Source organism: Phycodurus eques, chromosome 5 (genome assembly GCF_024500275.1).
Source record: "Phycodurus eques isolate BA_2022a chromosome 5, UOR_Pequ_1.1, whole genome shotgun sequence".
NCBI classification, from domain to species: domain Eukaryota; kingdom Metazoa; phylum Chordata; class Actinopteri; order Syngnathiformes; family Syngnathidae; genus Phycodurus; species Phycodurus eques.
Window position 1 is genome coordinate 14,965,328 of NC_084529.1, and position 20,125 is coordinate 14,985,452.

Below are 20,125 nucleotides of genomic sequence, written 5' to 3' on the forward strand. Positions count from 1 at the left end.
TTTTTTTGTATGTTCAACCACTTTGCAATTAACCCTTATGTACTATTCGGGTCGATTTTGACCCGTTTTGACATTTGACAGCAGTGAAGATACCCTCAATGTGATGCTTTCACTTTCGAATTTGAAGACTGTTTCTAAAGTGATCCAAAATAGAACCAAAATGAAAACATTCCGCCACATTTGCTCAGGTTCCTGCAGAAGCATCCACCTGTTGGTTTATGGGGGAATCTTGAAAGTGAAAAAGTAAAACATTAAAATTAACATACATACTACAGTAAATACTAAAACTAATATGAGTAGATGTCAAAAAACAAATGGTATAAAAAAAGTGGTTCTCAAATTCTTTATCGTAAGTACGACCTAAAAAAAATGTCCCTTACTCTTCAAGTGCCACCATCATGACCAACATTAAAATATAGTAGCGTAACAGGTTTGTTCAAGTGTTCATCAAAATTGAGTGACTTTATACCTAAAGTAGATGTAATATTGAGAAAAATTTTACTCAAATAATAATTAAACCATGAGTTAAATAAGATTCTACCGAAATGTTTGAAAACAAACAGTTTTCAAAGATTAAATGCAACTGTATTGTACTTAAAAGATAGACACAACTGAACTGTACTTAACATAGGTACTGGATTAAAAAAAAAAGTGTTTAATTCACTCTTTTGTTCATTCTTTTATTAGTGTCAGACAAGCTATGAATACCTTTTGATCTGCCCTTCATAATTTGATATCGACAATTATTATAAGAATATTCTTGGCCCGGGTCAAAATTGACCTGGAACATGCAACTGCATGTGCGTAAATGAACAGTATTTACAGTAAGAGTTAAATGTTTTACCTGAGTACGTAACATGGAGCTTTTGCTATTGTGACGTGTTTGTGCCGCTGTTTTTGTTTTTTCGTACGGGTGGGATCCATAGGGGCTGACACCAAAGGTGACCCCCTCCCCACCCTCCTCCTCTTCCTGCCCCCATGTGGTCGGTAACCTTGGAGACCGACTTTATTAAAATGAATTTGAGCTGTGAGGCCTTCCTGACAGCGGCATAATTACATCGTGGCGCATCACCGCTAATTTATGCGGGAGCGCATTCTTCCGGTCAGGAGGCGAGACGGGGTCACACAGTCGCACTTTGGAATACACGCGTAGACACACACACACACACACACACGCACAGTCAATTTATACCTACACAACAGTTTTAATGGTTTGTTTGAATTTATGTGTAATTAAGACGACCACAAAAGTCTAAACTCCAAAGTAGAACATTTTAAGTTTTCATTTGGGTCGTGGTTGAGCTTGGAGTCCATCGCAGCTGGCTTTTGCTGACTGGGGTACACCTCAGACAAGCTAACGGAAGTTAGCATAGATGCTACGCTAATTATAAACCTTCAAACAACCGCTGCTTAACACACACAGAGCAGCAACACATACAAACAGAGCATACAACAATTCTCACAGGCATTTATTTTCTCTGTTCTGTGGGGAAAATGGCTAAAAACTGGAGCTTAGTAGGGGCTCTTTTCTGCCTCTTCTTTTTGCTGTTAATCACGCTGAATCTCTGCCAGTACAGCTCAGTGCTGCCTGGCATGTTGTGGCACAATGTGGTACTGCACTAAAGGTATACAACTCAAAATTTGGACTTGTGGAAGTACAATGGACAGGAAATGTGAGCACAAATGAAATGAAAACAAATGACATGACTGTTCTTAATGTCTTGTCCTTCCTGGATCTTCTTCTGTTGGATCTAACGGCGGTTATCAGGCTGGTTTAATGGCACATTACTGCCACCAAGTATCCACTGATTCAGCTGAAAGGAAAGGATGTTGTGAAATTTACTGCTGCCATCCAGCAGTGGGGGTCTGAAGCGCACTTGTAGCTCAAATCTTTGCTTGTATCTCAAGACAAACAAATTGGTCACGCAACAGCTCGTACATCTTGGTGAAAGGTGACTAATGCAACAAATATTGCAGGACTCTTGATCATGTAAATGCTCCATGGGCCCAGATTAAGGAACAGAGCAGGCCGCGTGTAGCCCGCAGGCCATCCTTTTCCCACAGTTGTTGTAAAGGTTCCACATTGGCTATAAGCAGTGTTGGGAAGATGACTTTGGAAATGTAGTTGGTTACAATTTCAAGTTACCCTGATGAAAATGTAATAATATCCATCCATCCATTTTTAACACCGCTTATCCTGGTTAGGGTCGCGGGGCACGGTCGCAGGGCTCATATAGACACGAACTACCATTCGCACTCACATTCACACCGTCACTGAGTGAGTACTGAACCCACGCTGCCTGCACCAAAGTCAGGCGAGTGTACCACTACACTTTCAGTGACTAATGTAATAATAGTGTAACTATTTCAATTACTTTCTCAAAGTAACATAACTCATTACATTTGATTATATGTTGATGACTTTTCATAATTTTGAATGAATGCATCAACAAGACCTTTGGATGTCATCCACCGAAACCTTTTCAGAATCTCAGACAAACTAATAAATTGCACCACAAGGTGTCACTTCGAGGTCATATTTGGAAAATTATGTCATTTTTGAGACTCAGGCAGAATGGCACATGGCCAGAGAGAGCCAATCACAAGCGTCGGCTTTAGAAGGAGGAAGTGAATAAAAACGCTATTTTTCAAAAGTAACTAAAATTGTGATCATAGAACTTTCAAAAATCAACTATAATTGAATTGCATATTTTCTCCCAGTAATGTAATGGATTCCAATTATATAATTTTTTTGTAGTGAAATTACGTAATCTCGTTACATGTAATGAGTTACGCCCCGACGGTGGAAATAAGTCACAGCTGCAGTCACTACACGGTGGCCGCGATGACCAAGGGCACACTAATCTGTCCCATTAGCACATCTCCCACACTCTCTCATAATGTTACTGCTAGCCGCTCTGCTGTGACACGCTGTGAGTGTGTGCGCGAATGCACGCACTCCCACACACACATGTGCGTGCGCGTAATGACAGTTCTTCAGCTAGTTGCTCTCCTGTGAAAATGACACGTTCCTGCCAAATTAATATCATTACTATCAGAGTTTAATGGGCCAGTGCTGCCTCCTTATTTAAAGCGGAACATCCCTCCGCTGACCTCCACTCGGCGACTGAAGGAGGCCAACGAGGATTACCAACCATAAACGCTCACCACTATGGCGCTTTCTTTAAGATTAAATACAATCTTAACTCTGAAGGGATAATTGATTATACTTTATTGTTCCGTGTTATTATTGTACATTGTTAATATTGTATTCATTATGATTAATATATGTATTTTTTATGTCTCATTACGTTTTGGCTGTGTCGAATGATGACAGATCAGATTTGCGAGTGAATATATATATATATATATATATATATATATATATATTATATATGTATAATATATAATATATATATAATATAGACATTAACATTTGAATTTTGTCTTTTGGCTTTTCAGTTTTTGTAACATTGGCACTAGTTACCGTATTGAAAGCATGCTGCAAAATGTCACGCCTTTTGCTTTTTTTATGCGACAGGGCCTTGGTACTGAAGTGATAACCAGAAGTCTATTGTTGTTGGATAATGGTGTGAATGAAAATTGTGTGTGGGCGTGTGTGTCTTTCCAGTCTTCTCTTACGATTAAACTTGCCAAATATTAATATTTAATGTGGATGGACTAATTTTCACGAACCTTTCATGTAAAACGCCATAGAACAGGCAAACGGAAAATAGCGTAGATGTTACGTTAATTAAAAACCTTCAAACAACTGCTACCTTACTACCCACGGAGGAGCAATGCATACAAATGTATCATACAACAACACCCAGAGGCATTTATCGTCTCTTCTCTATGGGGACAATGACAATTGTTCAAGCAACAGCTCGTATATCTTGAAAAGCTTGGAAGTCAACGCGCTTGTATCTCACTGTATCTCTTCCAGTAGACCTCAGTGCTGCCTGTTATGTTATGGCACAACATGGTACTACACTGAATGCACACTACTCCTGCCTGTATTCTGTAAAAGCCCATTAAAAACGATCACTTAAAAAAATCCTGTCACGAACACTTGTGAAGTGCGAACTAGAAAGACAGAACTAAGAAGAGCACCATGTAGTGGTGCACTGCCCACACGTAACTTTCCCCCAGCGAAGGTATCTGAATGAGTGAGCGCATCGCAGCCAATAAAGCAGACAGGCGCGTTGTTGTTTAATACACTTTTTATGACAGGCCACGCTCATGCTCGAAGAAGACTGAGGAGAAAAGCCCTTTCCAAAAAAAAAAAAAAAAAAAGGTAATCCCCAAGCCCGAGTCCCTGCACCTTTTACTGCTCCCCTTTTAATGAATAGCTGTCCAATAAGGCCTTTTATTGTCTTAGCATATGTTGCTTTTATTAGAGCAAAATAATTAGGTTGCGCGGATGACTTTCGGAAGTCGCTTCGTCGCCGGATAAAAATGAGATTGTTTCACAGTCGCTGCGCAAGTCCTTCCGACTGGACTGTCATTTTCCCCTTGGATGCCTCGTGTCCTACAGCCCAGTCCATGTCCTCGCCTGCTTGCCTCCTTGCTTTCTCCCCTCCAGCCTGAGCTTGAGCAGGAATGGAAGCAGAAATTGTGGTCTGGGAGGAAGGGCCACAGTCTCCATCTTGTCCCTAATGCCCCCCGGGGGAACATGTTACCAGTGGGTGAGTACTAGCCACATCCAGTGGGCTAATGGAGGCTATGAATTAGAGTTTAGCACCCACCAATGGCCACCAGGGCCTTCATCACAGGGGGAGAGCCGCGATGGTCAATTTGCGGGCATCAGTCCCATTGCCGGCTCCTGTGAAGGTTGCACGGGCGCCGTTCGCTGCTCCGGTCAAGTCGGTGATTTGTTCTGTTTCTATTAAAAGGTGACCTTTTGTTTGCGCCGCGCATTTAGCAAAGGCGTTTACACCTCTACCCTGACCCTGGGACGACCTTTGGCAGGCCAGCAGAGGTGACAAAAGTAAAAATTATGTAAAAAAAATAAAATAATGATAGTAACAGTAGAAGTACTGATGCGTCCCCTGTACTTAAGTACAAGTTAAAAAAAAATAAAAAAAAGTACTTTCGCTGAGATGTACTTAAGAAGTAGAAATTAATTTTGACTGTCATTTATATCAGAATCAGAATCATCTTTATTTGCCAAGTATGTCCAAAACACACAAGGAATTTGTCTCCGGTAGTTGGAGCCGCTCTAGTACAACAAACAGTCAATTTACAGAACACTTTGGGGACATAAAGACATTGACAAAAAACAATTGTGCAAAAAGATGCAGAGTCCTCTAGCTGTTTTAATAACTTGGCACAATATACTGAGAAAAAGTAGTAGTAAGACATCTTGTTACATGTCGAATGTAGTGGCTATAAAAGGTCTACAAACCCGTCTTCAAATCTGAGGTTTTTGAGATGTAAAAAATCTTCTGGAGAGGGAAGTATAAATAAAGTGTAAGTGTAAATTAACAACTGAGATAATGTGGTTGCACAAGTAAGCACCCCCACCCTCTCCCCACCCCTCGAAATGTGGGTCTGTGGCTGTGTTCAGAATGTGTGAAATGAGAACCAGCACACACCCGCCACCATTTAATGTGCCTCTGATAAACCTCAAATAAAGTTCAGATGTTCTAGTAGGCTTTTTTTGTTTGTTTTGCTTTCTAGCAGAAGCCTAATAAATACATATTCAAGTAAAGTACAGATACCTTTAAAAAAAAACTGCAGGAACAAATGTGTACTTACTTCTCACTACTGGACACAGGTCAGGGTTCTGTGAGTCGGGTTGTGTTTTCAGTGCGAGGAAGGTGCTAATCTGCTCACCTTCTGCTCCGCTGGGCAAGCTGAATGGAAGGGCAGCTTGTTTATTTGAGGGGGGGCAGAGGTCCCGCTGCAGCTGGACCGAGCACGCTCAGTTGAACTGTCAGCTCGCAAAGGTTACCGCGGCTGAGGTGTACACACACATGCGCGCACACTCTGGCATTCATTTCAGAGGTGCTTTTTGCTCCAACACAATCCGTTCCAGGATGCTGGTCACCTCCTATTTGGAAACTATTTCTCACATACAGTGTTCACCCCGCTATATTGCCGTTTAATGAGGCGCGCTTTTTTTTTTTCGTGGTGGTGGTGTGGGTTCGCAGTATATTACTTACTGTAATGCCCTCGCATGTGGGAAAGGAGAGCTGTCGTCAATGTACCACAATGACCACGCTGCTGTGGGCCACAGTTCACACCCAGACACTCACGCTCGCCACCCTGCCCGGCCCCGCCTCTTAAGGGCACTGGTATGTACGCAGACGCTATGAAATATACTGTAATTTCTTTACATTTCAGGCTTGCAAATAGTTTTTTGTTGTTGTGTTCAAATATGTTTACAATGTGTTTAGGTGTTTTAATAATTGTGTGCTTGAATAAATATGTTTAAATTAAATAAAAATAAAATAATTTGTTGATGAAAGTGTAATGGTTATTAAACACTCAGTCTTAACTTTGATCAACAAAGTTGGCATACAAAGGCTTAATTAGCCTCGCACACATTCATTGTTTAATGTTCTAAAAATTTCATGAGAGTGCAAAAAAGACGTTCATCACGATAAACTGATAAAGCATGTTGACTTAGTGCTTTGAATGAATTCAATATTTAGTCAAATAAACAATTTTACATGTGCCTTCAACGTTTTATATTCATTTTACTCCGTAAATGGTTAAATTGTAATTAATTATACATAATAAAATTCAAATGTTAGTGAATTAATTATTAATATAATAAATTTTGTGTGTCTGTTTTTAAATTCCATTGAGCAACAACATTTTCTCGGCCCTGATTTTGGGTCTCGACTGCCCATCGAAGAAACACACACATCATAATTTCAATGGTTATTTATTAAATGTAAAATATCTTTAGCACAGGTTAAAAATCAGACACCTCCATCTATGTTTAAACACCACGTGTCAGAGGGAGAAGAAGGGAGAAAAAAGAGAAAAAAAAAACATTTTGTCAATATAGAAGCACACAATCCATAAGGAGTCCCACTATGAATGAATGAGAGCAATATCATCCCCAAGGTTGGACAGAGCACACCTCCTCAATTTCGCCCCCCAAAAAGTTTGAATTTCTCCTTCTAAATGTTCTGTCACATGTCCACCAGTGGACATTCTCTCCAATTATCGGCCGTGCCAGCTCGTCACGTGACGGCCGCGGCGAACTTCCAGCGCATCACCAGCCCAATCTCGTCTTTGGCCCGTGTGCTCTGCCTCGAACCTCGCTTTGCGTCGGTAGCGCTACCAAAGCCACCCAGATGGTGAGCAAGAACACACAAGTACCCACACGACGGCGAAAACAGGAAGACATGTACACACACATGGTCCGAGAATAGAGAATATTGCCTGACAATATCTATTTTTTTATACCTATATTTTCCATTTTCTACTTTTTTTTCTTTTTTTAATTAATGGACATGCCATATGAGAATTTAGGGAATTTATAAAAGTACCTGAAAGAATTGCTAGGTATTCAGCATGCATAGCCGGTATTATTAGTCGTATTTAATTTTTTTTTTTTGTAATATGTACAAGTCAGCTTCTATGTACAAAAACAGACTGCTCTACAGTACTGGCTTTATTTACATGATCCAGGTCAATGTCATAGCTACAGATGGAAGACAGAGAGAAGGCATCGGGTCAGGGGTCACATGCAAGACGATGACACAAGAGAACACGGCAAAAACAAAACAAACAAAAAACATTACACCACATTTCCCCCCTCATACACACACACACACACACACACACACACACACACGTACTTGCTTTCGAATACGCTTGTTAAAGAGTTTTGCACACTGATACTGTACAAGGCTGTCTGGCCATGAGGAAGTCCTCGGGTGTTTGGGGTGCCAATGCGGAGGCTTGGAAGACTTGGACATTACAATACTTACACAATTTAAAAACTTCATAAAATTAATATTACACCATTTGAAAAGCATAATTACAATTTTAAAAATTCCTCCCACTTATAGGACAATTCACACAATTTTACTATGTCCATTTTTAAATGACTAACCATCTTTGCTTTCCCAGTAATATTATTAATATTTTGGTGCTTTTTTTCCCAAGAAAGTCATCATACAATCTGCAAAACTGATTAATAGCTGACACTATATCCTTTCTCTCTTTGTTTGTTTCTTTCTTTTTTAAAAGAAAAACTGTGGTGCTCTCTTAAATTGGCAATTGCACAGCAGTTCAACGTCGATAATGAAGTAAATTCACTTGAGTAACGTAGCCACAAATAGCACTGGCAAGTGCGCCCCACATTATCATTAATATCACATTAAGAAGAATGAGAAGAATGGACCCGTGGCGCCCTATCGGCATCACAGCACATGAATCCGCACATCCCAGTTTGGACTGCTCGCCTCTGGAAAACACTTAAGATGGGGTCGTGGGTTTTTACATTGACTTGGAGACAGACTGATAAATACACACATTTACACATCTAAATGTACACACATGGAGATTGTCCTCGTGAGCCATTCACACATATGACGATATGTTGTTTTTGTTTGTATGTAAGTGTTTCTGCCAGTGTTGGGCGGACAAGCGTCTGTTTGGATTCTTCACGCTTAAGTTACACTACTCACAAAGGGTTAAGGTGAAATATCAGGATGAACATAGGTGAACTTAATTTGACCTTACAATTTTTACCATACATCACACTGTTCAATATTTCAATACTTTTTCTGTTCTCTAACACGGAGCAAAATGGAAATTTCCAAGGACGTCAACTTCTATGCATTTCTGAGGTGACGTGGTTCAAATATACATTTCATTGATTTTCCTGTGGCGGCACGGTGGCCAACTGGTTAGAGCGTCAGCCTCACAGTTCTGAGGACCTGGCTTCAATCCCTGTCCCCGCCTGTGTGGAGTTTGCATGTTCTCCCCGTGCCTGCGTGGGTTTTCTCCGGGAACTCCGGTTTCCTCCCACATCCCAAAAACATGCATTAATTGGAGACTCTAAATTGCCCGTAGGTGTGAGTGCAACTGGTTGTTGGTTTGTATGTGCCCTGCGATTGGCTCCCAACCAGTTCAGGGTGTACCCCGCCTCCTGCCCGATGACCGCTGGGATAGGCTCCAGCACGCCCGCGACCCTAGTGAGGAGAAGCGGCTCAGAAAATGGATGGATGGATGGATGTTTCTCCTGTTCAGTGAGATAAGCCTTAACTGACTCCAGCTCAACTGGATTGTGACATCCCACAGGGCTCAATTTTGAGTCCCAAACTTTTCTCATTATAGCTCCTTCCATCTACCCAAACACTTGTCCTCATTAGGGTGTCGGGTGAGCTTGAGTCTATCTCAGTTGACTTTGAGCCAGAGAAGTGAGGTACACTTTGGACGTTGTCGCCAATTGCATGGCCCGTTTGGAGAAATGAGCATTCACTAGTGATGACACTGTGTGACACTCCAAGCTCAGTGAACACTTCCCTTATTGTCGATCAATTCTTATGTGTTGCCTTGGTCTAACAATGTCAAAATGTAAACCACATGATGAAGATTGTTCAAATAGCAATTGTAATTGAAACAGGGCATTTATTAGTCCATTTATAGATTAAGCACCTGCTGTGGAACTACTGAAACATTGAAAAGTTGAACTTGCATTTAAAAGTTTCACGGTCAAATAAAGTTCAGCTGGAAAGGTTACAGTGCATTTTCATCCAGAAATGTCACCCAAAAGCCCAATATTGCGAACATTTTGGGGGGTAAAATGTCAGGTGTAGTTAATCCGAATGGTGTTTGATGGAGTTTAAGTTAGGGCTTTCTGCCAGCATGACTTTTTGGACTTTGCCTCGATAAGAACTGTTCCCGCAAAGTTGGAAGTGTACAATTTTCAAAAATGTATTCACAATTTGGATTGAAGAGGCAGTACTTTTATATGAAACATTGGCTTTGGCTTGATCACAAATGAATAACAGAATTGGTTCCCCCAAAAATTTTGAATAGGCTAATTTTTTTTTCTTGTAAAATCATCCATTTACCAATCATTGAATGAGATAAATAAAATACAAAAATGCAAAAATGAATTAATACACGTCAATTAACCAATTGCATATTAGGAAAAACAGCTAAATTCACATAAATATTAAAGGACTGCTAATATATCAGATTAAAGAATACTTTTCCCACCCCTGGATTCAAAACTGAGAAGAAGTCCTCAGCAAATCTTTTACTTAGTTCCATCTCCTAGTGCAGCCAGTGTTTAGCAGCTGGACTCAAAGTCATCCGTGTTGAAGGCGGCGTGAGCGTGCATGTTGGTTCGAAAGCGCGGAGGCGAGCAACATCCGTGTGAACTTTCCAGCTCAGAGAGACACTGCCTGGCATTTGTCCTCGTCTTTGATACATGAGACGCCACGCCGGGCCCAGTTATCGGCCGGCTGGCAGGTTAGAACGAGACGTCGTGTTTTTCTCATCACGCCGCGCTTCAAACGCAACGCGGAAGTTTGCTTCCAGCTCTAGCTTGTGGCTTCATTGATGACAAATCTTGGAATCTTTTTTTTCCCCTTCTTCATTTGCATTTAGCATGTGGAAGCACAGCTGTGCTTTCAAACAGTTGGTGTGTGTGTGGTGTGTATGGAGAACCGTTTGAGCATTTATTCGATATACTCGATCTCCAGCTTAAGGTTTATGAACTCGTATGCTCTTTGTCCTCACTAGTAAGACAATTCAGCTTACTACCGATGTTGTTTCCACTACTAGTGTTACTTTTAGCTCACTAGTAAGACCTAACATGGATATCGAATAAATGCTCAAATGGAATTGATGTCCTTGATATCCATCTTAAGTTTCATGGACCACTTTTTGTCCTTACGAGTAAAACAAAAAGGTGCACTAGTAGAACGACTGTGTCTTAGGACTAATGTTTTTTCCACGACTAGTGCCACTTTTCGCCTTGAACTAGTATGCTTTTTGTCCTCACTGGTAATTTAATGCAATTCAGTGCACTAGTAAAATGACATGTTTTACAAGCAACATATTTTCCCCACTACTGGTGGCACTTTAGGCCTCCTAGTAAGACCTGATTTTTTAATAAATGCTCAAACGGAATTCCACAAAGTTGTTTGAGCTTTTTTTGATATCCTGGATATCTAGCTTAAGGTCCAGGTACTAGTACATTTTCTGTCCTCACTAATAGGACTACATTTGCAGGGACTAGGATGCATACTAGTTATTTGCCTCACTAGTAACACATCCTTTTTGCAGAGTTTGCAGAATTGTCTTACAGGAATGGGAAAAATAATTTTTTACCAGAAAGTTCTCAGGGCATTGAACTGATTCCAACTGGACTGTTCTGGACTGGTTACTAGTAAGACACAGTCGTTGTACCGATGCTCTGATTTTACTTACTAGTGAGGACAAAGAGCGTACTAGTACATGGACCTTAAGCTGGATATTAAGGATATGGAATGAATGTTCAAACGGCTTTCCATCGTGTGTGTGTGTGTGTGTCTGTGGTGCTTAACACCACTTTGGCTTCTCCCGCTCTCAGATAAAGAGGTGCAAACATTTCATGTGTCCAACTTTGACGTCCTCTTTGGTGGGGTCGGTGGAAGCTGTCCCAGCAGCTTATTATTATGTTTTATTTTTATGAAAGCCTTTGAGCGTCCCAGCAAATGTGTGTAATTCCGCCTGACGTCTTCGTGCCCGCTTTGGTTTTCAAAATGTCACAGATCCGGCGTAAATATCCCTGCTAATTACTGACTGACTGACCGGAGCCTACGAGACAACTCGGCATCCAAGCATCGTCTTTTGATGCCCGCAAACTTAGCTGAGACGACTTCCTGACACAGAGCAGTACTCTGTGTGTTGTGTCTGTGTGTGCGTGTGTGTGCATGTGTGTGAAGCGGTACACATTTCCAAACAACTTCCCCAATGCCGTGCTAATTCCATCCAGACATTTTCTATAGGTTTTTGTTCTCATAAGGTTTTAACTCTGGCCTATTCCAGTTGACGGTGGGGCCAGAGAAATAGGGTACACTCTGGACCGGTCGTGAGGCAATCACAGGTGACATATAGACAAACATCCAGCCCATTTTCGCATTCCCATTATTAACAGAACTGATGAGCAAAATAGATACACATTACAGCTGTCCCACGGTATGAATAGGATATATTTCATCAAAGTTTTCCTATTCAGTGAGACCAGCTTTCCTTTGTCACAGCTCCTCAATATTGTGGCGTCCCACAAGGCTCAATTTTGGGTCCCAGACAGTTCTCACTATAGTTGCGTTTATCTATTATTATTTTTATAGTTCTTGTCCTCCTCAGGGTGGCGGGTGAGCTGGAGTCTATCTCTATCTCAGTTGACTTTAAGCGAGAAAGGTGGGGCACACCCCAGACTGGTCGGCGAGCAATTACAGGGCCCGTCTGGACAAAGAAGCATTCAGACTCACATTAACACCTTTTGACAATTTCGAGTCATTAATGAACCTAATATGTGTGTTTGTTTGGAGCATGGGAAGGAAGCCTGAAGAATGTTCACGCAAGCACGGGGGAAGGCCAGAGCTGAGATCGAACCCCGAATCTCAGAACTGCGAGGCTAACAACTAACTCACCACCTTAATTCCATGTGAAAAATATACATATTTATAACCTTGTCCTTTCACGTATACAGTGAACCCTTGCTATTCGCCTGGGATGAAGACCGAGCCCTGACGCCAATAATTGACACCGGCAAAAAAATGGTTAGCAGTTGCCTAGAGATAACACAAAATGGTGGTAAAGCACTAGTGTTCTATTAGACAATGAAATAGCCCGATTAAGTCAAGCACTAAGATGCCACCGGATGGCACCAAAGCAGTATTTCTGTATGAGATGAGCACAAAAACGCTGAATAGGTTCCCAAAAAATTCTGCAAATATGTGAGGGTTCACGGCATACAAAAGGAAAAACATCCACACCATCATGGTGTTCTTGTTCTCATGGACCCATAGACACCCAGTAGAGACATAGATAAATAAATATATGTATATAAATATATGTACAGGAGAGGCAGCATGTCCACTTTGTGTGTTCTTTGTTTCCTTTTCTGAGTTCATGTGTGTGTTTTGTTTCTGTCTGCAGCAACAAGGCGCCGCCACTACCGTGTACTGCGCCGTGGCTCCCGAGCTGGAGGGCCTGGGGGGCATGTACTTCAACAACTGCTTCCGCTGCGAGCCCTCCGTCCAGGCCCAGGACCCGGACGCTGCTGCCGGCCTGTGGGAGCTGAGCGAGCGCCTGGTGGCGCAGGGCGAGATCACAGCCCAGGTCCGGGCCCTCTGAGGAAGAGGGAGTCACGCTCAGTGTTGTCCGAACAACAAAAAAAAAAAATGTTTAAAAAGGGGGAAACCTCATTGACCGTGTTGTTCGATAGAGCTGCCAAAAGCGCTGTGTGTATGGACACGCCACATTGGAGGATGGGGGAGAGGGGGAATGAAGTCACATGTACACTGCTTGGTGGGAAGAGGAAACTTTTACACTTTGGTTCTGGTCCTTTTTTATTAACTTTTCTCCTTGTGAAAAACGCACTTCATTGAAAGTAAATGTTCCCTTTAAACGTGCTCTCTGTGTTGATTCCAGCAATAGTGTCACAAATAGTTGTAGTAGTACTTATAATACGAAATTTAGGGCCACACTGAAAAGGAAAAAAAATACTTTATATATAAGCGTGATGCTGTACGTTTACGAGAAGTGTGGAGTCACAATGTTACAAGAAATAAGTTATTTTATAAAAGAGTAAAGTTATATTATTGCAAGAAAAAAGTCAATTTCATGAGAATACATTTATAGTTTTGTTGAAAAAATAAGTTTCAACTGTATCAGGCTAAAGTTATAATAAAGGAAAACAATACGAGAATGTAGTAATACAATTGAGACAAAAAGTCATATTTTACAAGAAAAAATAAGTGTCGAGCCACAGTATTAAAGTAAAAAAGCTGCAAGTCACAATGTATAAGGAAAATGTCATTTTATGAGGATAAAGTTATATTATTGCAAGAAGAAAATTCACAATTTTATGAGAGTAAAGTTGTAGTTTTGCAAGAAAAAAAAGTGCTAGAGGAAAGTTAGTAAAGAAAAACAAACAATACAATAAAAGCAGCACAATCTGGAGACAAAAGGTCATTTTATATATGGTATAGTCATAAACTATAAGCAAAAAGTCGTAATTGGAATACAAAAAATAAAATGAATAAAAAAGTCGTAATTAGAATATTACAAGGAAAAAAAGTAATTCTGCAGTAAAAAAAAAAAAAAAGTCATATTAGAAATAAGAAGTCATAACGTTTTATAATACATATAGTTACAATATTACAAAAATGAAAGTTGCAATCTGGCAACAAAATATTTTTTGCAATATTACGAATGAAAAATAAATGACGGGGAAAAAATACAAAAACATTAAACTTTTATAAAGTTGTAATTTTATTCTGTTAATACAACTTTAAAAAAAACTATATCCTGAAAATGTCTTGTATTGTGACCTTATTCCAATAAAAACTTTTTTACCCATCGTAATTTTTATTTTTTCTTCTCATTGTGGCCCTAATATTCTTTCTTTCTCCCGTCTTCCCAAACGTTTTTTTTTTTTGTTTTGGGTCTCGTTCTCTGTAAAAGTTACCTACACGTGTGTTAATCCTTCAGGGTGTTAAGAAACTCATGTTTACACCAACACACATAGAGGTATGATTCTGTACATAAATCTGCAATAATTCCACTTTTTTTTTTAAATAATGTCCCTACTTGTTGTGTGTACAATATTTACAACATCCTGATTTATGGATGTGTGCTAAAGGGGCGTGGACATCACTTCATAATTTTTTTTCCTCCGGTTTTCTATATGAACCTATTTATTTATAAACTGCACTCTGGTAAGACTTTATTACAATTTGGAGGTATTGTTTTTTTTTTTTTTTTTTTTTTTTTTTTTTTTTTAATAAGACATGTTTTGTATTTTTTTTTCTTGTCGTTTTGATCAGAGGGACGTGGCGGATTTCAGTCTGGTTTATTTTGAAATGACTTTTCTTGGGGTATTTTTACACTGACGGGGATTCGGGGGTCAAAGTTTCGCCGCCGTTGGTTGGGTTGCTTTTTGAGACCTTGTGCTTTATGGCAGTCCGCGTGCTGTACGTCCATCTTGAAACATCAGCGTTCCAGTGGAAGGATTTCTGCAAAGAGTAAAAAAAGAGACAAATTAGAGCCTCTCATAAAAGTAAAAGTGTGTGTCTGGTCGAGTTTAGCTTTTTTGATTTTAAAGCACATTAAAAGGAGAGGGTGTTAAAATCAGCTTGCCATTAGGGGGAGATATTTGTGTAGGCAGCAAACAAGCAACACTGAGGCCACAACTGCTTCTTATGCAGCAATAAAACACACAGACAGTGTCTCTGTAGGCATATTTTAGATAATTACTGCTTTTTTTTTTTTTTTTTAATTACGAGTGTATGCAGGTGCGGGGTGTGCAAAAAAAAAATAATTAAGTAGCTGATCCCACAGATGCCTGCACATTCCTTTTTTAAAAAAATATTATTATTAATGTTCCAAAATAAAAAGAACACATGCTTGGACACATGCTGCGTTTGTATCCACAGAATGAAGGTGATAGGGCGCATGCGCGTGTGCATGTTCCGCCCTGCCGTAAGCAGCTGTGTACTCAAGAGCGCAAGTGTCTTATCGCCGCGCTTTTCACATCGCGTTCCTGCAAATTCCAGGAAAAGAGCCACGACTTTAACAGTAAACACAAACCAGTGAACACAGGTGCCATAAAAAACACTTAGTTTCAACACCGGTGCAAAGAAATCTTAATGAGACAGAGTGGAGCTTCAAAATCATCAATTCCTCTTAGTTGCTGTCAAGGTTGCGAATCACACTACTGCTACTACTAGTGCCACTTTTGGCTATCAAGTATGCGATTAAACCTTATACTAGTGATATGTCCTATTAGTAGGCCAAAAGTGTCACTACTATCGGAAAAAAGACTGCACTGCATTTATTTTATTTTATTTTCTGTTTGAGCATTTATTTCATATCCTTGATATTCAGCTTAAGCTTCAGGTAATAGTGCAATCTTTGTCCTTACTAGTGGGATAATTTAGTGCACTAGTAGAATGACTAGGGCACACTAGTGGAACTATGTCTTACGAGTAACCTTTTTTTCCACTACTGTATGACATAGCTGCACACTAGTAGGACAATGACGTTGCTACAGAGGCAAAACTGCACTAGTTTGCATCACGCACCTCCAAGTGAAGCGCAGATGTCAACTAGTAGAATTTGATCATGTCACTTGTAGTACGAGTAGTACATAGTTGGCAGCTAGTGTATAGTTTTGCCTCACTACTAATGTAATTCTACTAGTAAGGACAAGGTGTGTACTAGTGCATGGACTTTAAGCTGTTTGAGAAAAATCTTTTTTCAATGAGCCAAATGTAATTTGAGTGTAAAATACATAAATAAAAATTGCCATTTTTTGACTTGATGAAATGTGGCTATTGTTTAGAACTTCAACCTCCACAACATCCGCGAGGCATTCGAGGAAGCCCGGCGCCACCTTCGGGGCCCCGCGCATCAAACGGACTCACGTGAGCGTCCCGAGTCAAGCGGGAGGAGCCCGCCTGGCTTCCACAGAGAGTGTCATCGATCAGCTTGTATCGGAATCATCCTGATAGCTGATCAATATGCTACATTTCCTCTTGGCAGAGGGGGTGCGGGGGGTGGGCCTTGATCCTTTGACCCCCCTTCGTCCAGAGCTGACAGTGTTTATTGAGCCAAGGCAAATTTTTTCCACTGGAGAAATCTCACGGCACACCACCAACTAAAAAAAAAGCCCCCAAAAGTATATGGTGGTACCTTAACTTAGGTGTTGAATTCGTTCCGTAACCACGCTCGTCACTTCACTGACTTGTACTGTATCGCAAATTCACCATCGCAAGAAATAGAAATGCCATGAATCCGTTCCAGACCCCTCAAAAGCACTCCCAAGAGTTTTTTAAAGAGGAAAAGCAGCTCTCTGTAGTATTTTACCGTATCTAAACATGCAGTAATAACGCAATTAAATGTAAATTTAAATGATTTTGCAACATTTTTCGCTTTAATTTGATGGAAATTGTGCTGCTCAATGTATGTGCACCTCAGCTACTAGGCAGGGGGCAGTATAAGACATAGCTACGATTACACTGAATACACATAGATTTGAAGGTAAACATCAAGAAGACTCGCAACTACGCTGTGCTCATATTAATTGTTCATTGCAGAGGAAAACAGGAATTTTAAGCAAAGACAACAAATTCAACACAGAAAATTTAAAAAAAAAAAAACAACAAATTCAATAAACAAGAAACATCAAGTTGCCTCGATTCATTCAACCTTTGCAGGTTACCATGACCTGGATGACTGAAAATCTACACAGACATGAACATTTTTTTTTTTAAATGTAGCAAGCACATTTTTATCGATATTGTGACAGTAAATTAAAAATGACTCAGGCTAGTCTATTAGGCTAACCAATTGCTAGTGAGTAATGTTCTAATGTGTCTGTATTTGTCGCTGCATCAATTGTTCAAATAGATGTTTAAATGTTTTTCACTAGTCTACAGATATATTGATGCTAGTATCACGAGCCCGTAAATGCCGTTTTTGCATTGTGTGTTAGCATTAAGCTAGCAGACTTTCGCCAAAGTTATGTTGTTGAAGCAAGCACACTTTTCTTCTTTTTTGGAAGCACTGCTATCTGCCAAAGTGTGCACAGAGTGCATGCTCTCACGGCACACTAATGTACCACAACACACTGGTTGAAAATCACTGCCTTACACCAGACATGCACACACACACACACACACACACACACACACGCTTCTCTCTCTCTCTAATCGTGTGTTAGAAAACAATATGAGCTCCACGAGCCGACATGAAGCAAAAACCAACACTGGATGTTCTCTTAATTTCTTTTCTTCCCTTCACCGAGTTCATTTCAATTTGGGCCGTAATTGTTTACGAGCGACCATTTCATTTTCCATTATTGTTTTTATTTCTCCTCGTGATTAATTTCACCTCTCAAGGAATAATTATGAGAGGATTGATTTGATTATGCCTTTGTTCTGGCCCCCATTGACTGAGGCAAACGCCATCTCGCCATTTGCGGCGGATATATTTAATGATCACAATCAATGTTAAAGCTCTCTCTAGACTCGACTAACTCAATAAATATCTGCCAGGAGGAAATTTACCATCTAACTACAGCCGGCAATAAAGTCTCCGCCTCTCCTCCTCCTCCCTCAGCCGCCCACTCTGCTCTCTTTCCATCTCTTCTGTGCTGAGGAGCACATTGTGATTAAAACTGCTGATACATTTTCATTAAGAGCCGCTGTAGAGTCGGTCGACAAAAGGAGCTTCCAGAAGACTGGACCACTGCAGGCAAGGTGATCAGAGAGGCAGGCAGGAGAGTACTTGGTGTATCTTCTGGCAGGAAAGGAGAGAAGGAGACTTGGTGGTGGAACCACACAGTACAGGAAATCATACAAGGAAAAAGGTTAGCTAAGAAGAAGTGGGACACTGAGAGGACCGAGGAGAGGCGAAAGGAATTCATTGAGATGTGACACAGGGCAATGGTAGAGGTGGCAAAGGCCAAACAAGAGGCATATGATGACATGTATGGCAGGTTGGACACAGAGAAGGAGAAAAGGATCTATACAGGTTGACCAGACAGATAGAGATGGGAAGGATGTGCAGCAGGTTAGGGTGATTAAGGATAGAGATGGAAATGTGTTGACTGGTGCCAGTAGTGTGCTAGATAGATGGAAAGAATACTTCAAGGAGTTGATGAATGTGGAAAATGAGAGAGAAGGGAGAAGTAGAAGAGGCAAGTGTGGTGGAGCAGGAAGTGGCAATGATTAGTATGGGGTTTGAAAGGCATTAAAGAGGATGAAAAATGGAAAGGCAGTGGGTCCTGATGAAATTTCTGTGGAGCTTTGGAAGCATCTAGGAGAGGTGGCTGTGGAGTTTTTGACCAGCTTGTTCAACAGAATTCTAGCGGGTGAGAATATGTCTCAGGAATGGAGGAAAAGTGTGCTGGTGCCCATTTTTAAGAACAAGGGTGATGTGCAGAGCTGTGATGTCACACAGCTGTGATGTCACAAAATGAAGTTATGGGAAAGAGTAGCTGAGGCTAGACTCAAGGACAGAAGTGAGTATTTGCGAGCAACAGTATGGGTTCATGCCTAGAAAGACTACCACAGATGCATTATTTGCCTTGAGGATGTTGATGGAAAAGTACAGAGAAGGTCAGAAGGAGCTACATTGTGTCTTTGTAGATCGAGAGAAAGCCTATGACAGAACTGTGGTACTGCATGCGGAAGTCTGGAGTGGCAGATAAGTATGTTAGAATAATACAGGACATGTACGAGGGCAGCAGAACAGTGGTGAGGTGTGCTGTAGGTGTGACAGACGAATCTAAGGTGTAGGTGGGACTGCATCAGGGATCAGCTCTGAGCCCCTTCCTGTTTGCAGTGGTGATGGATAGGCTGGCAGATGAGGTTAGACTGGAATCCACATGGACCATGATGTTTGCAGATGAAATTGTGATCTGCAGTGAAAGCAGGGAGCAGGTGGAGGAACAGTTAGAAAGATGGAGGCATGAACTGGAAAACAGAGGAATGACGATTAGTCGAAGTAAGACAGAATATATATGCGTGAATGAGAGGGGTGGAGGGGGAAGAGTGAGGCTACAGGGAGAAGAGATAGCAAGGGTGGAGGACTTGAAATACTTGGGGTCACCCGTCCAGAGCAATGGTGAGTGTGGTCAGGAAGTGAAGAAACGGGTCCAAGCAGGTTGGAACGGGTGGAGGAAGGTGTCAGGTGTGTTATGTGACAGAAGAGTCTCTGCTAGGATGAAGGGCAAAGTTTAGAAAACAGTGGTGAGGCCAGCCATAATGGACGGATTAAAGACAGTGGCACTGAAGAGACAACAGGAAGCAGAGTTGGAGGTGGCGGAAATGAAGATGTTGAGGTTTTCTCTCGGAGTGACCAGGTTGGGTAGGATTAGAAATGAGCTCATCAGAGGGACAGCCAAGGTTAGATGATTTGGAGACAA

General features: G+C 40.9%; 2 protein-coding genes across 4 annotated transcripts in view; one reads left to right on the plus strand and one right to left on the minus strand.

Annotated features, from left to right (window-relative positions):
- wwox (WW domain containing oxidoreductase) overlaps positions 1 to 14,937 on the plus strand; it is a 213,384-nt gene extending 198,447 nt beyond the window's left edge. Inside the window, exon 9 of one of the 2 annotated variants that reach the window (XM_061677654.1) lies at positions 13,129 to 14,937. In XM_061677654.1, coding sequence (XP_061533638.1) covers positions 13,129 to 13,326 — 198 coding nt within the window. In that variant the 3' untranslated portion in view covers positions 13,327 to 14,937. The remainder of the gene's footprint in view (positions 1 to 13,128) is intronic. The other variant, XM_061677656.1, reaches the window with a different exon arrangement.
- LOC133403106 (transcription factor Maf-like) overlaps positions 7,621 to 20,125 on the minus strand; it is a 64,607-nt gene continuing 52,102 nt past the window's right edge. Inside the window, exons 3-4 of one of the 2 annotated variants that reach the window (XR_009768606.1) lie at positions 15,141 to 15,209; positions 7,621 to 13,322 (exon numbers count right to left, since the gene is read on the minus strand). The gene's annotated coding sequence lies outside the window, so the exon portion shown is untranslated. Of the gene's footprint in view, positions 13,323 to 14,939; positions 15,210 to 20,125 lie in introns of those variants that run through there. The other variant, XM_061677658.1, reaches the window with a different exon arrangement.